At 47.5% G+C, this 23,393-nt stretch overlaps 1 protein-coding gene across 2 annotated transcripts; it reads right to left on the bottom strand.

Moving 5' to 3' along the window:
- Positions 1–3,862: 3,862 nt before the first annotated feature.
- Positions 3,863–23,283, bottom strand: NMNAT1 (nicotinamide nucleotide adenylyltransferase 1). Of its 2 annotated transcripts, none has more exons than XM_030805520.1 (5): positions 23,187–23,283; positions 17,833–18,003; positions 13,638–13,821; positions 8,530–8,669; positions 3,863–7,078 (listed from the first exon to the last, which is right to left on the bottom strand). In XM_030805520.1, the coding sequence occupies exons 2-5, from the start codon at positions 17,945–17,947 to the stop codon at positions 6,678–6,680; spliced, it is 840 nt and encodes a 279-aa protein (XP_030661380.1). In that variant the 5' UTR covers positions 17,948–18,003; positions 23,187–23,283; the 3' UTR covers positions 3,863–6,677. The 2 variants fall into 2 exon arrangements, with proteins under 2 accessions (XP_030661380.1, XP_030661379.1); XM_030805519.1 differs by lacking the exon at positions 23,187–23,283 and adding an exon at positions 22,693–22,781.
- Between the last annotated feature and the right edge of the window lie 110 nt (positions 23,284–23,393).

Below are 23,393 nucleotides of genomic sequence, written 5' to 3'. Positions count from 1 at the left end.
TAAATAAAATCAAGGTACTTTTGGCTGGGCACAGTGGCTCATGCCTGTAATTCCAGCACTTGGAGGGGCAGAGGTGGGAGAATCACTTGAGGCTAAGGAGTTTGAGACCAGCATGACCAACATGACAAAACTCCATCTCTACTAAAAATACAAAAATTAGCTGGGTGTGGTGGCACACGCCTGTGATCTCAGCTACTCAGGAGGCTGAGGCACGAGAATCACTTGAACCCGAGACTGTCTCAAAAAAAAAAAAAATCAAGGTACCCCCCCTTTTTTTTTTCTGAGGTGGAGTCTTGCTCTGTCACCCAGGCTGGAGTGCAGTGGTGCGACCTTGGCTCACTGTAACCTCTGCCTCCCCAGGTTCAAGCAATTCTCCTGCCTCAGATTCCTGAGTAGCTAGGACCACAAGTGCCTGCCACCATGCCTGGCTAATATTTTTGTACTTTTATTAGAGACGGGGTTTCACCATGTTGGCCAGGCTAGTGTCGAACTCCTGACCTTAGGTGATCCACATGCCTTGGCCTCCCAAAGTGCTGGGATTACAGGCATGAGTCATCACACCCAGCCAAGGTACCCTTTCTTCTTAAGCAGCTTTCTTACGATTATTTACCTATTTGAGAGCAAAATTATGGTTCAGTTTCGAACATGCTTAAGTTGCTGAAGATACAAATGTTAAATAAACTACTACTTTGGGCCAGGCGCAGTGGCTCACGCTTGTAATCTCAGCACTTTGGGAGGCCGAGGCGGGCGGATCACGAGGTCAGGAGATTGAGACCACGGTGAAACCCCGTCTCTACTAAAAATAAAAAATAAAAAAATACAAAACAATTAGCTGGGCGTGGTGGCAGGCGCCTGTAGTCCCAGCTACTCGGGAGGCTGAGGCAGGAGAATGGCGTGAACCTGGGAGGCGGAGCTTGCAGTGAGCCGAGATCGCGTCACTGCACTCCAGCCTGGGTGACAGAGCGAGACTCCGTCTCAAAAAAAAATAAATAAATAAAATAAACTACTACTTTGGTTGGGTGTGATAGCTCACGCCTGTAATCCCCGCACTTTGGGAGGCCAAGGCAGGTGGATCATTTGAGGTCAGGAGTTCGAGATCAGCCGGGCCAACATGGAGAAACACTGTCTCTATTAAAAATACAAAAGTTAGCCGGGCACGGTCGTGTGCGCTTGTAATCCCAGCTACTCGGGAAGCTGAGGCAGGAGAATTTCTTGAACCTGAGAGGCCTCGGAGGTTGCAGTGAGCTGAGATAGTGCCACTGCACTCCAGCCTGGGTGACAGAACAAGACTCTGTTTCAAAAAAAAAAAAAAAAAAACCCAAAAAAACCATACTTCATGCTAGACCAGCTTATGAAGTGGGAAATAAGTAAGTAAATAAAAATTTTGAAAATCACTTTATGAATACTATTGTTTCAACAAGAGTATGGCTGAAGACTTGGGTCTTCTGCTTTGGTGACATTGATACTTTTAGCTGTACTATTTCATTTTTTTTGAAACAGGGTCTCAGTTGCACAGGCTGGAGTGCAGTGGGGTAATCACAGCTCACTACAGCCTCCAGATCCCAGGCTCAAGCAATCTTCTCACCTCAGCCTCCCAAATAGCTGGGACTACATGCACAAGCTACCATGCCTGGGTAATTTAATTTAATTTATTTTATTTTATTTATTTATTTTATTTATTTATTTATTTATTTATTTATTTATTTATTTTGAGATGGAGTCTTGCTCTGTCGCCCAGGCTGTAGTGCAGTGGTGCAATCCCGGCTCACTGCAAGCTCTGCCTCCCGGGTTCACGCCATTCTCCTACCTCAGCCTCCCAAGTAGCTGGGACTACAGGCGCTCGCCACCATGCCCGGAAAATTTTTTGTATATTTAGTGAGACGGGGTTCCACCGTGTTAGCCAGGACGGTCTCGATCTCCTGACCTTGTGATCTGCCTGCCTTGGCCTCCCAAAGTGCTGGAATTACAGGCGTGAGCCACCGCGCCCTGCTGCCTGGCTAATTTTTTAAAAAAATTTTATAGACATAGGGTCTCACTATGTTGCTCATGCTGGGCTCAAGTGATCCTCCTGTCTTGGCCTCCAAAGTGCTGGGATTACAGGTGTGAGCCACCACACTGGACTTAGTACACCTGTTTTTTGTTTGTTGAGAGGGAGTTTTTGTTCTTGTTGCCCAGGCTGGAATGCAGTGTCATGATCAGGGCTCACTGCAACCTCTGCCTCCTAGGTTCAAGCAATTCTCCTGCCTCAGCCTCCCAAGTAGCTGGAATTACAGGTGCCTGCCACCATGCCCGTATAATTTTTTGTATTTTTAGTAGAGACAGGGTTTCACCATGTTGGCCAGGCTGGTCTTGAACTCCTGACCTCAGGTGACCCACCCACCTTGGCCTCCCAAAGTGCTGAGATTACAGGTGTGAGCCACCATGCCCAGCCTGCCCATGCCCAGCCTTGTTTTGTTTTTTGAGACAGGGTCTGGCTCTGTCACCCAGGCTGGAGTGCAATGGCACAATCTCAGCTCACTGTAACCTCTGCCTCCTATGCTCAAACCATCCTCTCACCTCAGCCTCCTAAGTAGCTGGGACTATAGGCACGCACCACCACACCCAGCTAATTTTTGTATTTTTGGTAGAGACAGGGTTTTGCCATGTTGCCCAGGCTAGTCTAGAATTCCTGGGCTCAAACAATCTGCTGCCTCTGATTCCCAAATTTCTGAGATTATAGGCGTGAGCCACTGTGCCCAGCCAGTACATGTTTTTTGTTTGTTTGTTTTTCTAAAGATAGGATCTTGCTATGTTACGCAGGCTGTTCTTGAACTCGTGGCCTCAAGCAATCCTTCCACCTTGGCCTTCCAAAGTGCTGGGATTACAGATGTGAACCACCAAGCCTGGCTGAGCCATCATGCCGGCGCTAGCCAATATACTTGTATTAATGTACAAATTGGACTCTAGCATTCCTCACACTGAAGTATTTATGGGTAAAATTACACATTTGGGATTTGCTTTAAAAGACTCCAGCAAAACAAAACAGGTGTAGATGAAGATGGGCAAAATGTTATGCTTGAAGTTGATGTGTACGTAGGGGCTCATTATACTATGATCACTAATGTTATGTGTTTGCTATTTTCCCTAATGTTTTACAATGTAATTGTCAGGTTATCCATTGTTTTGGAAAAATTTATTGGGCAGCTTAACTTGATTTGGGAAACACTGTCCACGGCAAGTTATCTAGACTTGGTAAGACACGTGAGGGAGAAATGGATCTGAATTCCAGTTCTGAAACTGAGGTGACAGTTTCATTAAAGGACAGCAAGGGGACAGCGATCATGCCTGCAGAGTCAAAACAGAGAATAATGGGACCAGGCACCACTATGACAGGTCAAAAACCCTATCTGGGCAGAGCGTGATGGCTCACACCTGTAATTCCAGCACTTTGGGAGGCCAAGGTGGGCGGATCATTTGAGGCCAGGAGTTCGAGACCAGCTTGGCCATCACGGTGAAACCCTGTCTCTACTGAAAATACAAAAATTAGCCAGGCATGGTAACACACGCCTGTAATCCCAGCTCCTTGGGAGGCTGAAGCAGGAGAATTGCTTGAACCCAGGAGGCAGAGGTTGCAGTGAGCCGAGATCGCACCACTGCACTCCAGCCTGGGCGACACAGCAAAACTGTCTCAGAAGCAAACACACACACACACAACAAAAAAAACACACACACACACACACACACGTTAATTATGGCCCATATCACCTTCTCCCTCGGATTCCACTTTTCTATTCCAAGGAATTGCTAACACTGGGCAAGTTCAGCCTAGTCCTTCTGTGAGGACTGAATACGTCGGACTCATCTCCATCAGACTACCACAAACTGTTGTTGAAAGCTTTATTTGTCCTCATTTAGGGTAAATGAAAAATTTCAAGATTTGGTTACAACTTCATTCTTTGAAAAGTAGTATTTTACAGAAAGAGAGGTTACGGGTACTGGCTCTGAAGACAAAGCTTAGATTCAAGCCCAGCTTCACCATTTATACCAGTCCCCTGATTTTGCTGTTTCCTTATGATATAAGGCACTCAGGAGCACAAGCCAAGCACACAGTAAGTGTTCAGGAAGTGCTGGCATTATGAAGTTCAAACAGCACCACTGGTAAATGAAGTTCAGATTTCAGAGGTGGAGACTGTGTGTGCAGCCTCACAGCTAAGTGGATGCCATGGTGAAATGTTTACATCATAGGCCTTTGAGAAGAATTATGAGAATGTTAGAGGAATGGCCCTCCCTTAGCACCCAGAAATAAATGTTAAAGGAGGCTATTTCATCATATAACAACTTCCGGACTTCTGGAAAAGTGAAAAGAGAAGCTTGGGTAAGGAAGATGAAAGCCCTCCCACCACCCTGCATGCTGACCTAGGGCATCCTTCCTTCTACTCTGTTGTTAGATCCTCATTATGGCCAAAAAAATGCATTCTTTAACCTAAACCATCCCCATGGCTCAATCTCCACCCCTTCATCACCAAGGAAAAGCCACTTCTCTTATCTGAAAGGCCTGCTGTTCACATAGGCAAACACTACCACAAAGGCTCTCCATCATCCAGATGAAGATGCCAATCAAGGACTTTTACTGCAGGTTTGTTTGCCACATTCAAATTACACAATGTAAGGGGTAAAGGGTACAACACATAAAATCCCCAGCATCAAACAAACAAGCCAAACAAAACACCAGCATCACACATTTCCTCTAAATTCACAGTACAAAAGCAAATTATGGAGATGATGCAGGAGGAAATAAACAATGGCATATTTTCTTCACATCAGTCATTAATATTTATTCCCCTGTGAAATTCATTGCTCTAACTTCCATTATTCAAAGTGGAAGTTCTGTCCTTGAGGACACCCAAAATTATGCTATTATGTGGCAGCATCAACAGCATCCTCGGCGTTGGGAGAAAAAGCCAAGCTTGTTCTCTGTACAAAGCTTGTTCTTTGTACAAAGTTGTTGCTCCATAAATAATGCAACAATAGGATCACGCTGGGTGCGGTGGCTCCCGCCTGTAATCTCAGCACTTTGGAAGGCCGAGGTGGGCAGATCACCTGAGGTCAGGAGTTCAAGACCAGCCTGTCTAACATGGCGAAACCCCATCTCTACTAAAAATACAAAATTAGCCGGACATGGTAGTGGGTGCCTGTAATCCCAGCTACTCAGGAGGCTGAGGCAGGAGAATTGCTTGAACCCAGGAGGCGGAGGTTGCAGTGAGCCAAGATCGCGCCACTGCACTCCAGCCTGGGAGACAGAGTGAGACTCCATCTCAAAAACAAAAAACAATAGGATCATTGCACCCTCATCAGGTCTCCTGCAAGGGTCCCCACATGCCTTGTCCAGTGAGGTCCTGAGGTCAGTAGTCACAGCTGAGCAGGGCACAGGCAATTCTAAGTAGGAAGGCACAACAGTATGAGAGAAGTTTCCAGCATTGGAACCTTTCTGCAGTTTACACGACACTTCAGATGAACTAGGTGTAGTTCCCCAGAGGAAGTCCAAATTCAGTTCTGATAGCTTCATCTTGCTCTATCATTACTTTTCAAGGCTCCTTCAACTCTTAAACTCCAAGAAGCTAAGGAGGAGAAAATGACCATCATCTGTAGGATTTGAGGCTCCAGCCTTTCACTGACCTGGCAGATGGATCCTGAAACCTGCTAGCTGTTAGGCTTTTTCTTTTTTTTTTTTTTTTTTGAGATGGAGTCTCGCTCTGTCACCCAGGCTGGAGTGCAACGGCATGATCTTGGCTCACTGCAACCTCTGCCTCCTAGGTTCAAGCGATTCTTCTGCCTCAGCCTCCCAAGTAGCCAGGACTACAGGAGCCCACCACCATGCTCGGCTAAGTTTTTGTATTCTTAGTAGAGATGGGGTTTCACCATAATGGCCAGGCTGGTCTTGAACTCTTGACCTCACGTGATCCACCCACTTAGGCCTCCCAAAGTGCCGGGATTACAGGTGTGAGCCACCACACCCGGTCTTTTTTTTTTTTTTTTTTTTTGAGATGGAGTTTTGCTCTTTTGCCTGGGCTGGAGTGCAGTGGCACGACCTTGGCTCACTGGAACCTCTGCCTGCCGGGTTCAAGCAATTCTCCTGCCTCAGCCTCCCAAGGAGCTGGGATTACAGTCATGCGGCACCATGCTCAGCTAATTTTTTGTATTTTTAGTAGAGACTCCATCTCAAAAACAAACAAATAAACAAACAAAAACTTATTTTAGCTTACCATTGATTTTTACTAAAAATTTTTTTTTTTTTGAGATGGTGTCTTGCTCTGTCACCAGGCTAGAGTGCAGTGGCATGATCTTGGCTCACTGCAACCTCCACCACCTGGGGTCAAGCGATTCTCCTGCCTCAGCCTCCCAAGTAGCTGGGACTACAGGCACGTGCCACCACACACAGCTAATTTTTGTATTTTTAGTAGAGATGGGGTTTCACCATATTGGCCAGGATGGTCTGGATCTCTTGACCCCGTGATCCACCTGCCTCAGCCTCCCAAAGTGCTGGGATTACAGGCGTGAGCCACTGCGCACAGACGATTTTTACTAAACTTTTAAGCTTTAGTTTAGGCAACAGATCACAACTTCTTTCCCCAGTTATTAACACCCAGATTGTTTCAGATCCCCAAATGGGAAGTCCGAAATATCATGCTGTAGAATTCCTATGTCTTAGCTTCTGCAGTGTTTCTCTGCAAAGGGGCCAGGATGACCCCAGCATTCCTGTCTTCACTCTCAGAGCTGTACAAATTATGCTTTTCAATGTATTCTTGGACAAGATCTGGTACCAAGTAGCGAATGCTCTGACCCCTTCTGAGGGCTCTCCGGATTTTTGTGGATGAGATGTCATTAGTGATCCATTCATTCACCACGTGAATGTTGCTCTGGTGTTTCCACAGCACATCCGATTCATAGATAAACTTCTGAGCATCATTTCCAGCCCGAGTAACACATATGAGCCCATAGTTGGCCACGATTTGGGTGATGTCTTCACTCTTCCACAAATTGGGAACAGCAAAGGACTCCAATAAATCTGCCCCACACAGCAGCTTGACCTTTGGCACAGCTGGGAAGAATAAAACAGAGCTTTGGGGTATGCTTTTTCTTCCCCTCTACCTCCTCCAAGTGGAAGGGGGTTTACTTTTCTAACAACCCACTGTATCAAAATGAAGATATGTATGTGCTTTTCAAGAATGAGGGTTCAGGGCCGGGCACGGTGGCTCACGCTTGTAATCCCAGCACTTTGGGAGGCCGAGGCGGGCGGATCAGGAGGTCAGGAGATCGAGACCACGGTGAAATCCCGTCTCTACTAAAAATACAAAAAAATTAGCCGGGCGTGGTGGCGGGCGCCTGTAGTCCCAGCTACTTGGAGAGGCTGAGGCAGGAGAATGGCGTGAACCCGGGAGGCGGAGCTTGCAGTGAGCCGAGATCGCGCCACTGCACTCCAGCCTGGGCGACAGAGCGAGACTCTGTCTCAAAAAAAAAAAAAAAAAAAAGAATGAGGGTTCAGGCCGAGTGTAGTGGCTCTAGCCTGTAATCCTAGCACTCTGGGAGGCCGAGGCGGGTGGATCACTTGAGCTCAGGAGTCTGAGACTAGCCTGACCAACATGGTGAAATACTGTCTCTACTAAAAATACAAAATTAGCCGGGGGTGGTGGCACATGCCTGTAACCCCAGATACTCGGGAGGCTGAGGCAGGAAAATCACTTGAACTCAGGAGGCAGAGGTTGCAGTGAGCCGAGATTGTGCCATCGCACTCCAGCCTGGGCAACAAGAGCAAAACTCTGTCTCAAAAAAAAAAAAAAAAAAAATGACAGTTCACAGTTTTTATGAGTTTTTATGAGAATCAGATTCCCAAAAGAGACCCAGGACACCTCAAAGATTAGAGACCACTGCAGGAGAAATAAGTTCCAAGTGCCTTTTACTCTCCTTCACTTCATGCAACTAACAAGGGGCATTTTCCAGACACCCACAAGTATGCAATATAAAATGAAAATAAAGGCCAGCCATAGTGGCTGACACCTGTAATCCTAGCACTTTGGGAGGCCGAGGCAGGAGGACTGCCTGGGGCCAGGAGTTCAAGATCAACCTGGCCAACATAGCCAGACCCCATCTCCAAAAAACAAAAAAAATAAGGCCCAGGCACTGTGGCTCACGCCTGTAATCCCAGCACTTTGGGAGGCTGAGGCGGGCGGATCACGAGGTCAGGAGATGGAGACCATCCTGGCTAACATGGTGAAACCCCGTCTCTACTAAAAATACAAAAAAATTAGACAGGAGTGGTGGCAGGCACCTGTAGTCCCAGCTGCTCCGGAGGCTGAGGCAGGAGAATGGCATGGAGGCAGGAGAATGGCATGAACCCAGGAGGCAGAGCTTGCAGTGAGCTGAGATCGTGCCACTGCACTCCAGCCTGGGGGACAGAGCAAGACTCCGTCTAAAAAAAAAAATACACAGGGGTTTGCTCAGCTATAGAATCTTATCAACTCTAGTCTGTGGATCCTGCTAAAACATACAAACCATTTGTTTTTGGCTCTAGGGATTTCTTTTGACTAGAATCTTGTTTTTCAGTCCACTTCCTCTTCCTTCCAGGCCTTTCTAGAGTAGGTGAGTTCTGCTGGTGATCACAGTTACTAGCCTCCAATTTCTCTTGATGGTGTCTATAAAACAACAAAACAACAGAATATTTCTCTTTCTCACATGCTCCATTAGAATATATCATTAACATTATTTATAGCCGGGCACGGTGGCTCACAACTGTAATCCTAGCACTTTGGGAGGCCGAGGTGGGCGGATCACGAGGTCAGGAGATCGAGAACATCCTGGCTAACACGGTCAAGCCCCGTCTCTACTGAAAATACAAAAAATTAGCTGGGCGTGGTGGTGGGCACCTGTAATCCCAGCTACTTGGGAGGCTGAGGCAGGAGAATCACTTGAACCTAGGAGGCAGAGGTTGCAGTGAGCCAAGATCACACCACTGCACTCCAGCCTGGGCGACAGAGTAAGACTCTGTCTCAAAAAAAGAAAAAAAAAAAAAGAGTATCATTAACATTATTTATTTATTTATTATTTTGAGATGGTGTCTTGCTCTGTCGCCCAGGCTGAAGTGCAGCATGCGATTTCAGCTCACTGTAACCTCTGGCTCCTGGGTTCAAACAATTCTCTTGCCTCAGCCTCCCGAGCAGCTGGGATTACAGGTGCGCACCACCACGCTTGGCTAATTTTTTTTGTATTTTTAGTAGTGATGGGGTTTCACCATGTTGGCCAGGCTGGTCTTGCACTTCTGACCTCGAGCGATCTGCCCGCCTCAGCCTCCCAAAGTGCTGGGATTATAGGCGCCTGGACAACATTATTTATTATATGCCACACATTACACTGAATCCTTTACATCGATTATCTGATTAAGTCTTCTCAACATAAGATGACTGTTGTGGAAGACTAAAAAAAATTAAAAATCTTCTCAACCGGGCGTGGTGGCTCACACCTGTAATCCCAGCACTTTGGAAGGCCAAGGCGGGTGGATCACCTGAGGTCAGGAGTTCGAGACACAGCCTGACCAACATGGAGAAACCCTGTCTCTGCTAAAAATACAAAATTAGCCGGGTGTGGTGGCACATGCCTGTAATCCCAGCTACTCGGGAGGCTGAGGCAGGAGAATAGCTTGAACCCAGGAGGTGGAGGTTGCAGTGAGCCATGATTGCGCCATTGCACTCCAGCCTGAGCAACAAGAGCAAAACTCCATCTCAAAAGAAAAAAAAAAAATCTTCTCAACATCCTATATCATAAATATTATTATCTCCATAAGGGAGGGGAAAAAGGAGGCTTACAGTTGCAACTCTAGCTCCTAGCAGAGTCTATGAGGAGGCATTCATTAACAATTTGATTGAGTGAATGTTTGGGGGTTCTTTTGGTTTGTTTTTTAGAAATACAGGCTCACTCTGTTGCCCAGGATGGAGCGCAGTGGCACAATCATAGCTCGCCGCAACCAAGAACTCCTGGGCTCAAGTGATCCTACTGCCTCAGCCTCCCAAATAGCTGCGACTACAGGCACGTGCCACCATGTTCAGCTAACTTTAGTTTTTTTGAGAGATGAAGTTTCACTATGTTGCCCACACTGGTCTTGAACTCCTGGCCTCAAGCAATCCTCCTGCCTCAGACTCCCAAAGTGCTGGGATTACAGATGTGAGCCACCATGACCAGCCTGAACGTTTTGGTTATTAGAAAGCGACTATATTATTGCCACCTTGCAGATAGTTTCACTGAAAATACTTCTGGTTTTAATGTGCTGCTCATCTCTTATATCAGAATTGTTTATTACCCCATTGAGAGAGGACACTGACTAATTTGCCTAAGGTCATTTAACTTACAAGTATTAATAGCAGAGCCAGGACTTGAACCCCAGCAGTCTGGTCCAGAGCCCACACTCTTGACCACTGAAGAGTGTGGCTTAATCTTGTAACAAAGGACCAGAACGCCAAGGAGAAGGTCCTAGAGCGGCAAGGGCCTGAGGCCTTAAACAAAGGGGCCCTAAACAGGATTTGTGTATAGCTGTATTTTGGGCTGGCAGCAGGGTGCCCACTGTTTTCGAACTGTGCAATGTTACCCAAATAACATCAACTACACTTGTGGGATCCAACTGTGGGCCTTTATTCCCCTACATCCCAACCCTTCTGAGCAGCTGAGTTGACTATTTAATGGGCGATAAGGTTACTATAAAGCCAGAGGGTTGGGTAGGGCTGTGGCCCAGGAACTTGGTCCCTCATGGGAGAATTTTTTGCCGTCAAGCAGTGGAGACTCTTCTCCCTGCCAAGTCTGAAAAGGAAGTCCTCTTGAGAGATCACTGTGTGAGATGCTTCCTACTGGCTCGTGCCCAATCCTGCCCAACACACTTCCCAGAGGTCCTTGCAGCAGGTTCTGGACTTGACTGCGATTCTGCTAATGAGATTCTCTCCCGAGAGATTTGGAAGGCAGGAGGAGGACAGAGGCCATCATCCTGGGACTGTGGAGCCTGACATGCAATCCTTTTTTTTTTTTTTTTTTTTTTTTTGAGACAGAGTCTCGCTCTGTCGCCCAGGCTGGAGTGCAGTGGTGCAATCTCGGCTCACTGCAGCCTCCACCTCCCAGGTTCAAGCAATTCTCCCACCTCAGCCTCCCAAGTAGCTGGGACTACAGGTGTGCACCACCACGCCTGGCTAATTTTTGTATTTTTAGTAGAGACAGGGTTTTGCCATGTTGGCCAGGATGGTCTTGAACTCCTGACCTCAGGTGATCCACCCACCTCGGCCTTCCAAAGTGCTGGGATTACAGGCGTGAGCCACCATGCCCGGCCTGATCCTATTGTTGCGCTATTTATAGCCAGTAATCCTTTCTAGTGTGGGTGTGGTGGCTAGACACTGGAGTCCACTGTCCTGTCACCAACTTCAGGAGACTGAGACAGTTCAATAGCAGCAGAAGTGGAATTGGTTTGTTGAACCAACATCGGAGGAGTGGCCTTGACTTCCACTTCTCCAGCTCTTTTACTTTTTTTTTTTTTTTTTTTTTGAGACAGTCTCACTCTGCTGCCCAGGCTGGAGTGCAGTGGCACAATTTCAGTTCACCGCAACCTCCGCCTCCCAGGCTTAGGCAATTCTCCTGCCTCAGCCTCCCTAGTAGCTGGGATTACAGGCACGGGCCCAGCTAATTTTGTATTTTTAGTAGAGACAGGGTTTCACCATGTTGGCCAGGCTGGTCTTCAACTACTGGACTCAGATGATCCGCTGGCCTCAGCCTCCCAAAGTGCTGGGATTACAGTCATGAGCTACCATGCCTGGCCTCAACTCTTTTAAGTACTTTTTGCCTAAGTACTTAAATTTCTTTCCACTTAAAATACCCAGAGTGGTTTCTGTTTCCTAGTCTGAACCCTAAATGATACGGTCAGTAACTGGAGGGTTCAGAACTCTAAGAACAGATACTAAACAGAAAGGCTTTTCAGAAAGCTCTTTCATTTAAACTCAAGATAACAATAGGCCAGGCATGGTAGCTCACATTTGTAATCCCAGCACTTTGGGAGGCCTAGGTGGAAGGATTACTTGAGGCCAGGAGTTTGAGATCAGCATAGGCAACATAGCAAGGCCCCATCTCCAACAAAAAAAAAAAAAGAAAAGAAAGTTTAAAAAAATCAAAATAACATTAAGAAATAATTAGGTGTCAGCCGGGTGCGGTGGCTCACCTCTGTAATCCCCGAGCTTTGGGAGGCTGAGATGGGCAGATCACCTGAGGTCAGGAGTTAAAGACCAGCCTGGCCAACAGGGTGAAACCCCAGCTCTACTAAAAATACAAAAATTAGCCGGGCGTGGTGGCAGGTGCCTGTAATCCCAGCTACTCGGGAGGCTGAGGCAGGGGAATGGCTTGAGCCCGGGAGGCGGAGGTTGCAGTGAGCCGAGATCATGCCATTGCACTCCAGCTTGGGCAACAAGAGTGAAACTCTATCTCAAAAAAAAAAAAAAAAAAAAAAAAAAAGAAAAAGAAAAATAATTAGGTGTTGGGAGGCTGAGGCAGGTGGATCACCTGAGGTCAGGAGTTCAAGACCAGCCTGGCCAACAAGGTAGAACCCCATCTCTACTAAAAATACAAAAAAATTAGCAGGGCGTGGTGGCGGTCACCTGTACTCCCAGCTATTTGGGAGGCTGGGGCAGGAGAATTGCTTGAACCCAGGAGGCAGAGGTTGCAGTGAGCCAAGAATGCGCCACTGCACTCCAGCCTAGGTGACAGAGTGAGACTCTGTCTCAAAAAAAAAAAAAAAGAAATAATTAGATGTCACTTACTCTGGTTTTTTAACCCTTAACTAGAACTGCTTCAAAGGTATGGGGACAGAGATCTGTGACTCCCCCCAGATGCTGTCATGGAAGCAGCACACAAATCAGCCCTGTCCATGATCAAGCAGCACTGGATGCTTCTCTTCCTTAAATTATCTGCCGGTCTCTTTTATACTTAGGAAGACTGATGATAATAACATCTTCTTGCAATTTTTCCTTTCTCATTTGGGGCACAGACAGGCCAGGCAGGCTTCCTCTATTTTCTAACAGTGATATCACATAGTAGCAAGTATGCAAAAATCTTTTTTTTTTTTTTTTTTTTTGAGATGGAGTCTCACTCTGTCACCCAGGCTGGAGTGCAGTGAAACAATCTCGGCTCACTGCAACCTCTGCCCCTGGGGTTCAAGCGTATCTCCTGCCTCAACCTCCCAAGTAGCTGGGATTACAAGCATGCGCCACCATTCTCGGCTAATTTTTGTATTTTTAATAGAGACGAGTTTTCACCATGCTGGCCAGGCTGGTCCCGAACTCCTGACCTCAGGTGATCCACCCGCCTCAGTCTCCCAAAGTGCTGGGATTACAGGCATGAGCCACTGCGCCTGGCCGCAAATAACTTAAAACATAATTAAAGACACAGAGGGGCTAAGGAAGACCCATCCTTTGGTGCAGTGCTCTACAGTCTTGTAGCAATCTTCCACAGGAATGGCTTACAATACACGTGACAGTTTTGCAAATCTGTATGTTCACAGATGTAAGCAACATTGAAACATGGTAAAAACATAAGCGGCTTAGCCATTTACACAGAACTGACAAAGTTGATTACACCATAAATACCTTAGCACCTTAAGAGTCTCTTTCCACTCCTTCTGAAGACTTTCCCATGTATCAACTTCCACCCATTTGGAATTCTTGGTAGCAAGTTCTGCCATGATGACCCGGTGATAGGCAGGAATGAGTCCTTTCTTCTTGTAGGCATCACCAACAGGAGAGATGATGCCTTTGACAACTGTGTATCTTCCTGGATAAAGGGTTAGGTTTTACACTAGGTAAAACAAATTAGACTTTATGCACAGGAAATATTACGATCAATATTATTTGTTTTGTTTTGTTTTTTGAGAGAGTCTTGCTCTGTTCCCCAGGCTGCACTGGACTGATCTCAGCTCACTGCAACCTCCGCCTCCTAGGTTGAAGCGATTCTCCTGCCTCAGACTCTCGAATAGCTGGGATTATAGGCACGTGCCACCATGCTGGCTAATTTTTGTATTTTTAGTAGAGATGGGGTTTTTACCATGTTAGCCAAGCTGGTCTCCAACTCCTGACTTCAAATGATCGGCCTGCCTCAGCCTCCCAAAGTGCTGGGACTACAGGCATGAGTCACCATACCTGGCCAATATTGTTTTATAATCACAGATTCTCTTTCTTTAGGGATTCCAGCTTATTAGCTGATTGATCAATTAATTGACTGAAATTATGGTAAAATATACCCAAGTGTACAGTTCTATGATATTAACTGCAAATACACTGTTGTGCAACCATCGCTCCTATCCATCTCCAGAATTTTCTCATCTTCCCCAACTGAAACTCTGTACCTCACCTCATTCCCCTATACAACTAAATTTCTATTGATATTGCCAAATTACTTTGTAAAAAGCCTGAATTTGTATTGTCCACCTAGATGTATGCGAAAGCCCATTTCTCAGTGTCATAGGCAAGCAAATACTGAGTTTTAGCATCCATCCATCCATCTACCTATCAGCATATTATATGATCATTTATGTAACAAAAAAATCGAGGCCAGGTGTGGTGGCTCACACCTGTAATCCCAGTGCTTTCGGAGACCGAGGCAGGAGAATCACTTGAGCCCAGGAGCTCAACACCAACATGGGCAAAACAGTGGGACCCAGTTTCTACAAAAAATTAAAACATTAGGCCGGGCATGGTGGCTCACTCCTGTAATCCCAGCACTTTGGGAGGCCGAGGCAGGTGGATCACGAGGTCAGGAGATCAAGACCATCCTGGCTAACTCGGTGAAACCCTGCCTCTACTAAAAATACAAAAAATTAGCTGGGCATGGTGGCGGGCGCCTGTAATCCCAGCTACTCGGGAGGCTGAGGCAGGAGAATGGCGTGAGCCCGGGAGGCGGAGCTTGCAGTGAGCTGAAATCGCACCACTGCACTCCAGCCTGGGCGACAGAGCAAGACTCTGTCTCCAAAAAAAAAAAAAAAAAAAAATCAGCCAGATGTGGTGGCATGCCTGCAGTCACAGCTACTCAGGAGCCTGAGGCAGGCAGCTCACTTGAGTCTGGGAGGTAAAGGCTGCAGTGAGCTGCGATCACGCCACTGTACTCCAGCCTGCCCAGCCAGAGTGACAGAGTGAGAACCATTTCCAAAAAAAAAAAAAAAAAAAAAAATCTGTGTATACACACAAATGTTTGCATATAAATTCATACAAAGAGTGGAAGAATACACATTAAACTGTTATGGTTATGTTATGTTATGGTGGCTCATGCCTGTAATTCCAGCACTTTGGGAGGCCGAAGTGGGAGGATCACTTGAGAACAGGAGTTCAAGAGCAGCCTGGTCAACATGGTGAAACCCCATTTCTACTAAAAATACAAAAATAGGCTGGGCATGGTGCTGTGCGCCTGTAATCCCAGTTACTGGGGAGGCTGAGGCAAGAAAATCGCTTGAAGGCCAGGCGCGGTGGCTCATGCTTGTAATCCCAGCACTTTGGGAGGCCGAGGCGGGCGGATCACGAGGTCAGGAGATCGAGACCACAGTGAAACCCCATCTCTACTAAAAATACAAAAAAATTAGCCGGGCGTGGTGGCGGGCGCCTGTAGTCCCAGCTACTTGGAGAGGCTGAGGCAGGAGAATGGCGTGAACCCGGGAGGCAGAGCTTGCAGTGAGCCGAGATCACGCCACTGCACTCCAGCCTGGGCGACAGAGCAAGACTCTGTCTCAAAAAAAAAAAGAAAATCGCTTGAATCCAGGAGGTGGAGGTTGCAGTGAGCCAAGACCGTGCCACTGCACTCCAGCCTGGGCGACAGCGAGACTCTGTAGAGTCGAGGTTTCGCCACATTGGCCAGGCTGATCTCAAACTCCTGACCTCAGGTAATCTGCCCCCTCTGCCTCTCAAAGTGCTGGGATTACAGGTGTGAGCCACCACACCCAGTCTATTCATGCATTGTTTTTTGTTTTTTTTTTTGAGACAGAGTCTCGCCCTGTCACCCAGGCTGGAGTGCAATGGCGCCATCTTGGCTAAGTGCAAGCTCCGCCTCCCAGGTTCACGCCATTCTCCTGCCTCAGCCTCCCGAGTAGCTGGGACTACAGGCGCCCGCCACCACGCCCAGCTAATTTTTTTGTATTTTTAGTAGAGATGGGGTTTCACCGTGTTAGCCAGGATGGTCTCGATCTCCTGACCTTGTGATTGCCCGCCTCAGCCTCCCAAAGTGCTGGGATTACAGGTGTAAGCCACCACGCCCAGCCTCATGCATTGTTTATGAAAACTTTTAGCCAGGTGTGGTGGCTCATGCCTGTGATCCCAGCACTTTGGGAGGCCTGGGGTTGGGAGTTTAAGACCAGCCTGACCAACATGGAGAAACCCCGTCGCTACTAAAAATACAAAAAAATTAGCCGGGTGGTGGCACATGCCTGTAATCCTAGCTACTTGGGAGGGTGAGGCAGGAGAATTACTTGAACCCAGGAGGTGGAGGTTGTGGTGAACCGAGATCGCGCCACTGCACTCCACTCTGGGCAACAAGAGTGAAACTCCATCTCAAAAAAAAAAAAAAGAAAGAAAGAAAAAAGAAAACTTAAAAAGCTGTGCCTGACCCTGGAGTTTTTATATATGCTAAAGTACAAGCTTTCGCTTTTTGCCTTAAGTAATGGGAAACTCCTGAAGTAGATTAAGCATAGGGATGACAGAATCAAATTCTTTTTTGGGGGGAGGGGTGGTCAGGGTCTTGCTCTGATGTCCAGGCTGGTGGGCAAAGGTGCAGTCATGGCTCACGGTAGCCTAGACCTTCTGGGCTCAAGCAATCCTCCTACTTCAGTCTCCTGAGTAGCTGGGACCACAGGCACATGCCACCATACCTGGCTAATTTTTACAGTTTTTTTGTAGAGATGAGGTCTCTCTGTGTTTCCCAGGTTGGTCTCAAACTCTTGGCCTCAAGCGATCCTCCCACCTCGGCCTCCTGAGGCACTGGGATTACAGGTGTGAGCCACTGTACCTGGCTGTATTTTCTATTCTCCAGGCCACAGCCAGATGCTCAATTCTTCCCTCATACTTCACCCTCTTTTTTGGCTAAGAATTCACTGTACAAGGGAGCAGGACAGCATGTTTGTGCCCAGTCGATGAAATGTGTATTCTGAAACAGACCCAGCCATGCTGGTTCTCTAGTCTTTTTTTTTTTTTTTTTTGAGATGGTGTCTCGCTCTATCTCCAGGCTGGAGTGCAGTGCGGCCATCTCGGCTCACTGCAACCTCCGCCTCCCCGGTTCAAGCGATTCTACTGCCTCAGCCTCCCGAGTAGCTGGGACTACAGGCACAGCGAATTTTTTTTTTTTTTTTTTGAGACGGAGTCTCGCTCTGTCGCCCAGGCTGGAGTGCAGTGGCGCGATCTCGGCTCACTGCAAGCTCCGCCTCCTGGGTTCACGCCATTCTCCTGCCTCAGCCTCTCCGAGTAGCTGAGACTACAGGCACCCGCCACCACGCCCAGCTAATTTTTTGTATTTTTAGTAGAGACAGGGTTTCACCGTGGTCTCGATCTCCTGACCTCGTGATCCGCCCGCCTCGGCCTCCCAAAGTGCTGGGATTACAAGCGTCAGCCACCGCGCCCGGCCAGGCACAGCGAATTTTTGTATTTTTTAGTAGAGACGGGGTTTTACCATGTTGGCTAGGATGGTCTCGATCTCTTGATCTTGTGATCTGCCTGTCTCAGCCTCCCAAAATGCTGGGATTGCAGGTGTGAGCCACTGTGCCCGGCTGGTTCTCTATAGTCTTAAGCCGCTTTTGGTTACTGCTCCTACCTGTTCCATTCATGTAGTCCTTGGCCAGCTCAAACAACCTGAGGTGCATGTTGGTGATGGGATTGAAGGAACCACAAGCAAGGAGAACCACTTCAGTCTTCTCGGAATTTTCCATGGTAAGAACTTGAATTTGTTGATCTAAATGGAAAACTGTGACACCTCCCTTGTTGTCTACAAAGGAAAAAGAAAATAAATTCAGTTATGCATTTTTTTTTCCTAAGATGAGGTCTTGAGGTCTTGCTCTGCCACCCTGGCTAGAGTGTAGTGATGCAACCACAGCTGACTGCACCCTCAGACTCCTGGGCTCAAGTGATGCTCCCACCTCAGCCTCTCAAGTAGCTGGGAACACAGGCACATACCAATAGGCTGGCTAATTATTTTAAAAACTAATTTTTGTAGAGATGGGGGTCTTGCTATGTTGCCCAGGCTGGTCTCAGACTACTGCTCTCAAGCAATCCTTCCACCTCAGTCTCTCAAAGCGCTGGGATTACAAGCATGAGTCACCACACTCAGCCCAGTTATAGGTCTTTTGATGTCCTTCCACGTTCTCATTCCCAATAGACGATTAAAAGTATTTGGCTTTGGCTGGGCGCAGTGGCTTACACCTGTAAGCCCAGCACTTTGGGAGGCTGGGGTGGGCGGATCATGAAGTCAAGAGATCGAGACCATCCTGGCCAACATGGTGAAACCTCGTCTTTACAAAAAATACAAAAATTAGCTGGGTGTGGTGACGGGCACCTGTAATCCCAGCTACTTCGAAGGCTGAGGCAGGAGAATCACTTGAACCCGGGAGGCGGAGGTTGCAGTGAGCCGAGAATGCGCCACTGCACTCCAGCCTGGCGACAGAGAGAGACTCCATCTCAAAAAGAAAAAAAAAATTGGCTTCAATCATTATGCTAACTATAAAAATGCTTCCACATCTCCATCCCTCCTTTTCAATGTGAATTTGCAGCTTCCACCATGAAGAGATGGAAGTGACTTCTCCACATTTTTTGACTTGCTTTAGCCAAAAGAATGTGGCACAAATGATAGTGTGGAGGATGCCAGAACATGTGGGAGAGCACTGATGCTCCCACTGATAGACATTCAACCACCCCACACATGGGGAACACGGCCATCCCTGACCAGCCAACAATTACAGTCCATCTGCTCAGACACATGAGCAAACCCAAGTGAGATCAACAAAACCTGGCTCAGATCGTCAAGCCAACAAGCTGACCCTAGTCTCAAAAACAAAAATTAGTGTTCATTATCGTATGTCACTCAAGTTTTGTGACTGCACTACTGTGGCCACAGTTAATAAATCTGGAAATTAAGGCTATGCAATGCCTCACTGAGTACGTCTAAGACTTGGCAATACTCAAAATACCTGTGTCAAGACTGTTCATTTGTAGCCCAATAGCAGTCAGACATAACTGCTAGGCTGACCAACTTGCTTTTGTTCAGATTTTAGGCTCTCAGTGGACAAAGCTAGTGAATGGCACATCAGGACTAGAATTTAGATTTCCTGACTCTTAAGCTCTCTCACCAAGAAGAAAAATGGGAGATAGGCTGGGCGCGGTGACTCATGCTTGTAATCCCAGCACTTTGGGAGGCCGACGCGGGCAGATCACGAGGTCAGGAGATCAAGACCACGGTGAAACCCCATCTCTACTAAAAACATAAAAAATTAGCCGGGCGTGGTGGCGGGCGCCTGTAATCCCAGCTACTCGGAGAGGCTGAGACAGGAGAATGGCGTGAACCCGGGAGGCAGAGCTTGCAGTGAGCTGAGATCGCGCCACTGCACTCCAGCCTGGGTGACAGAGCGAGACTCCGTCTCAAAAAAAAAAAGAAAAAAAAATGGGAGATAAACTGGAACAGTGTAGATTGGAATTGAGCCCTCTTATAGCTAAGGAGTTGAGAAATACAAACTTTAACCCCTTGGACAATGGGAACCTTTGAAGGTTTCTGAGCAAAGGAGTGACAACAGCGTTCTCAAAATAATATGACATGGGTGTTAAAAACCCTTGCTTGGTTGTGTGATCTTGATTTGATCTCTTAACTCTGTTTTTAGGTTCTTTATCTGTAAAATGGAGATAATGAGAAGGCCAATCTCAGTTACTTTGAAGATTAATTCTGAGGATAATACACGGCAAGGGGCTTAGCATATTGCCTGGCACAGTGTTAAAATGAATGGTAGCTGTAATTTTTGAGGAAAGTGATGTTACTGATGACGGTGATGATATAGAATTCATTGGATGGGGTGAAACAAGATAGGAAAGGCAGCCACAAATAGTCAGTGGAAATGGAAACAAGAAATATACTTGGGGTCTGGGCGCGGTGGGTCATGCCTGTAATCCCAGCATTTTGGGAGGGCGAGGCAGGTGGATCACCTGTGGTTGGGAGTTCGACACCAGCCTGACCAACACGAAGAAACCCCATCTCTACTAAATATACAAAATTAGCCAGGCACAGTGAGACTAGAAGCCCAAGATCAAGGTTTTGGCCAATTTGGTCTGTGGTGGCAGCTCTGCTCCTGTCTTGTACATGGCCACCTTCTTGCTATGTCCTCACATAATCTTTCTTCAGTATGTAAGGGTAAGGGGCAAGCTCTCCATTCACTCTTCTGATAAGGACACTAGTCCTATCAGATCAGGGCCCCACATTTATGACCTCATTTTACCTTAATTACTTCCTTACTCCAAATACAACCACACCTAGAGTGACATCTTTGATTCTAAAAGTTCATGTTCTTACCTGTTATGCAAGACTTACAATGGTACAAGCTATTTAAGGCAGACATTTAAAAGAGGCCCAAGTGTCCAGAGAGCCTTTGGCTCCTGGTACTTCTTGTTAGCCACTCAAGTTTCATCTGCCCCAGCATTTTCTCTACCTAGTTGGAGCAACTTGCGTTCTCTGGGCTCCCATCTCAAGACCAAGCTGAAGTGTCCTCAACTCCTCCAGCTGCCAAGGAGCATTTATCTGGTTTCCCAGTGATTCCCAGTCTGGAGGTTACTTTCCCCAGTGCTGTCTCCCATGGTTTCCTACCTAACATCTTATTTCTCTTTCTCCAGTTTCTTCTCTGCCTTCTGTCTGAAGGCTTGTATTCTATTTTTGTTTCAGAATGAATTTCTCTTACGCATTAGAAGTATGTTTTCATTATCCATTAACTCTAAACAAGAACCTAAAGGCATATAAAAAAATCTTTAGCATAGAACTGCCGAATGACTAAGTCACAGAGAAGAACAGGCAAATACCTCCACTGCTTTGAAGACTGCACATGCTAAAACTACACAAATGCCAGAACAGAACATTGGATTATTATCATCAAAATTAGGGGAAGGCCGGGTGGGGTGGCTCATGCCTGTAATTCCAGCACTTTGGGAGGCCAAGGTGGGAAGATTACTTGAGCCCAGGAGTTTGAAACCAGCCTGGGCAACATGACAAAACCTCATCTCTACAAAAAATACAAAAACTAGCCAGATGTGGTGACATGCACCTGAAGTCCCAACTACTAGGGAGGCTGAGGTGCAAGGATCACTTGAGCCTGAGAGATTAAAGCTGCAGTGAGCTGTGATCATGTCACTGTACTCCAGCCTGGGTGATAGGGCAAACAAAAACAAAAATTAAGAAATTAGGGAAAGTACACTGTGAACAAGTGTTTATTCAGCAAATTTCTCAAAATTTTTTGAGACCGAGTCTCGCCCCGTAGCCCAGGCTGAAGTGCAATGGCACGATCTCAGCTCACTGCAACCTCCACCTGCTGGGTTCAAGCAATTCTCCTGCCTCAGCCTCCAGAGCAGCTGGGACTACAGGCACATGCCACCATGCACAGCTAATTTTTTGTATTTTTAGTAGAGACAGGTTTTCACCATGGGGGCCAGGCTGGTCTCAAACTCCTGACCTCGTGATCCGCCCACCTCGGCTTCCCAAAGTCCTGGGATTACAGGTGTGAGCCACTATGCCCAGCTCAAATACTTTTTTTAAAGTATATTTTCCGGTTTTGTTTTGTATGGCACTGACTGTCACTGTGAATCCCATTTTACCCAAAACATTGACACTTCCACACATATTTATGAATCAAAATTGAAAGATAATTGCATTAACAGGTACTTTTATTTTTTTCTTCTTTTGTTTTGTTTTGTTTTTTAAGACGGAGTTGCTCTGTCACCCAGGCTGCAGTGCAGCGTCGCGATCTTGGCTCACTGCAACATTCACCTCCTGAGTTCAAGCGATTCTCATGCCTCAGCCTCCTGAATAGCTGAGATTACAGGCATGGACCACCATGCCTGGTTAATTTTTGTATTTTTAGTAGAGATGGGGTTTCACTATGTTGGCCAGGCTGGTCTCGCACTCCTGACCTCGTGATCCGCCTGCCTCGGCTTCCCCAAACTGCTGGGATTACAGGCGTGAGCCACCGCGCCCAGCCAAGGGTAACTTTTTAAGAGCTGCCCTACAGCTCATTACCTCCTTCTCAAGGAGCATGAGTGTCAAACCACCACCAGCAAAGTAGAGGTAGCCTTTTACAGACTTGGAAAGAAGGATTTAAGAGGAAAGGGAAGTCGTTCGGAATGCAGGATTTCCTCCTCTGACGCCCAGCCGTCCCCCGTTAAGCCTAAAGGTGCCAGACCTCAAGACTCTTCTAGAAAGAGATTTTTGCTTTCCAAGGTGAATCCATCTGTTCCGAAGGTCAGAAGCTATTTTACCGAAGTTTTCGGTTCCACTGAAAAAATTAAGGGTCAATCAAAGCTCCTTGCCCCAAACCTGAATATGAGCTTGCCTCGGGTCATATTCGACCCTAAAGACTCCACCATCTTGGACTCCCCTATATCTAGGACAAAAAGGGACCAGTTTCTCGGGGGCTCCTGGCGGGGAGCTTACCGCGCCCTCACTGTCCGCCGGCCCGAGTGCTACCGGAGATTACCCGCGGCCCGCACGCCAGCGAGTGGAACATCCCGGTCGCACTCTCATTGGTTCCAGGGGGCCGGAAGTGCGTGCGTCCAGCGGAAGTGCTCCTGAGGCGCGGTCCGCCAGGCCAGGGCCCTCAGGTAGGCGGGGCCGCTGGCCCTAAACTCTGGGACTGGCGGGCGGGCAGGCGGCACAGGGGGGGATCCCGGGGGCCTAAGGAGGTTGTCCCAGTTTTTGTCAGGGAGGCCCGGAAGGAGTTTCGGGGACCGTGGGTTTACGGCTACCTCTGGTGGCAATTGGGGCCTGGTGGAGCCCGGCCGCCGCGGGACCTACGTGCCGGACTTCAAGTTCCCGCGTGGGGTGGGATTTGCTGCGGTGGCCGGAGCTGATTCTTCACCTAGTCCGGTTGGTTCTGGGCCAAACCCTCCTCACTTTCAGCCAGGAAGAGGCGTGCTCTCCGCCCTTACCTTTTCCATGCCTCTGGGTTTGACGCCTTCCCTCAAGGCGTGTCCGGATGCAGGGTTTTCCGTAAAGACCTTCTCGGCCTCGCTGGGAAGAACCTCGCAAAGGCTGCGGTAGGCGCAGTCGAGGGAGAAAGTTCCCCCGCCCGTGATGTCTCAGGCTGCTCAAGTGGAAATTATCTGGACTGCCTTAGGGCAAGTTTATATATAGCA

Source organism: Nomascus leucogenys, chromosome 24 (genome assembly GCF_006542625.1).
Source record: "Nomascus leucogenys isolate Asia chromosome 24, Asia_NLE_v1, whole genome shotgun sequence".
In the NCBI taxonomy this organism is placed as follows: domain Eukaryota; kingdom Metazoa; phylum Chordata; class Mammalia; order Primates; family Hylobatidae; genus Nomascus; species Nomascus leucogenys.
The sequence above is the reverse complement of the archived record's forward strand: the minus strand, read 5'-3'. Positions and strand labels throughout refer to the sequence as shown.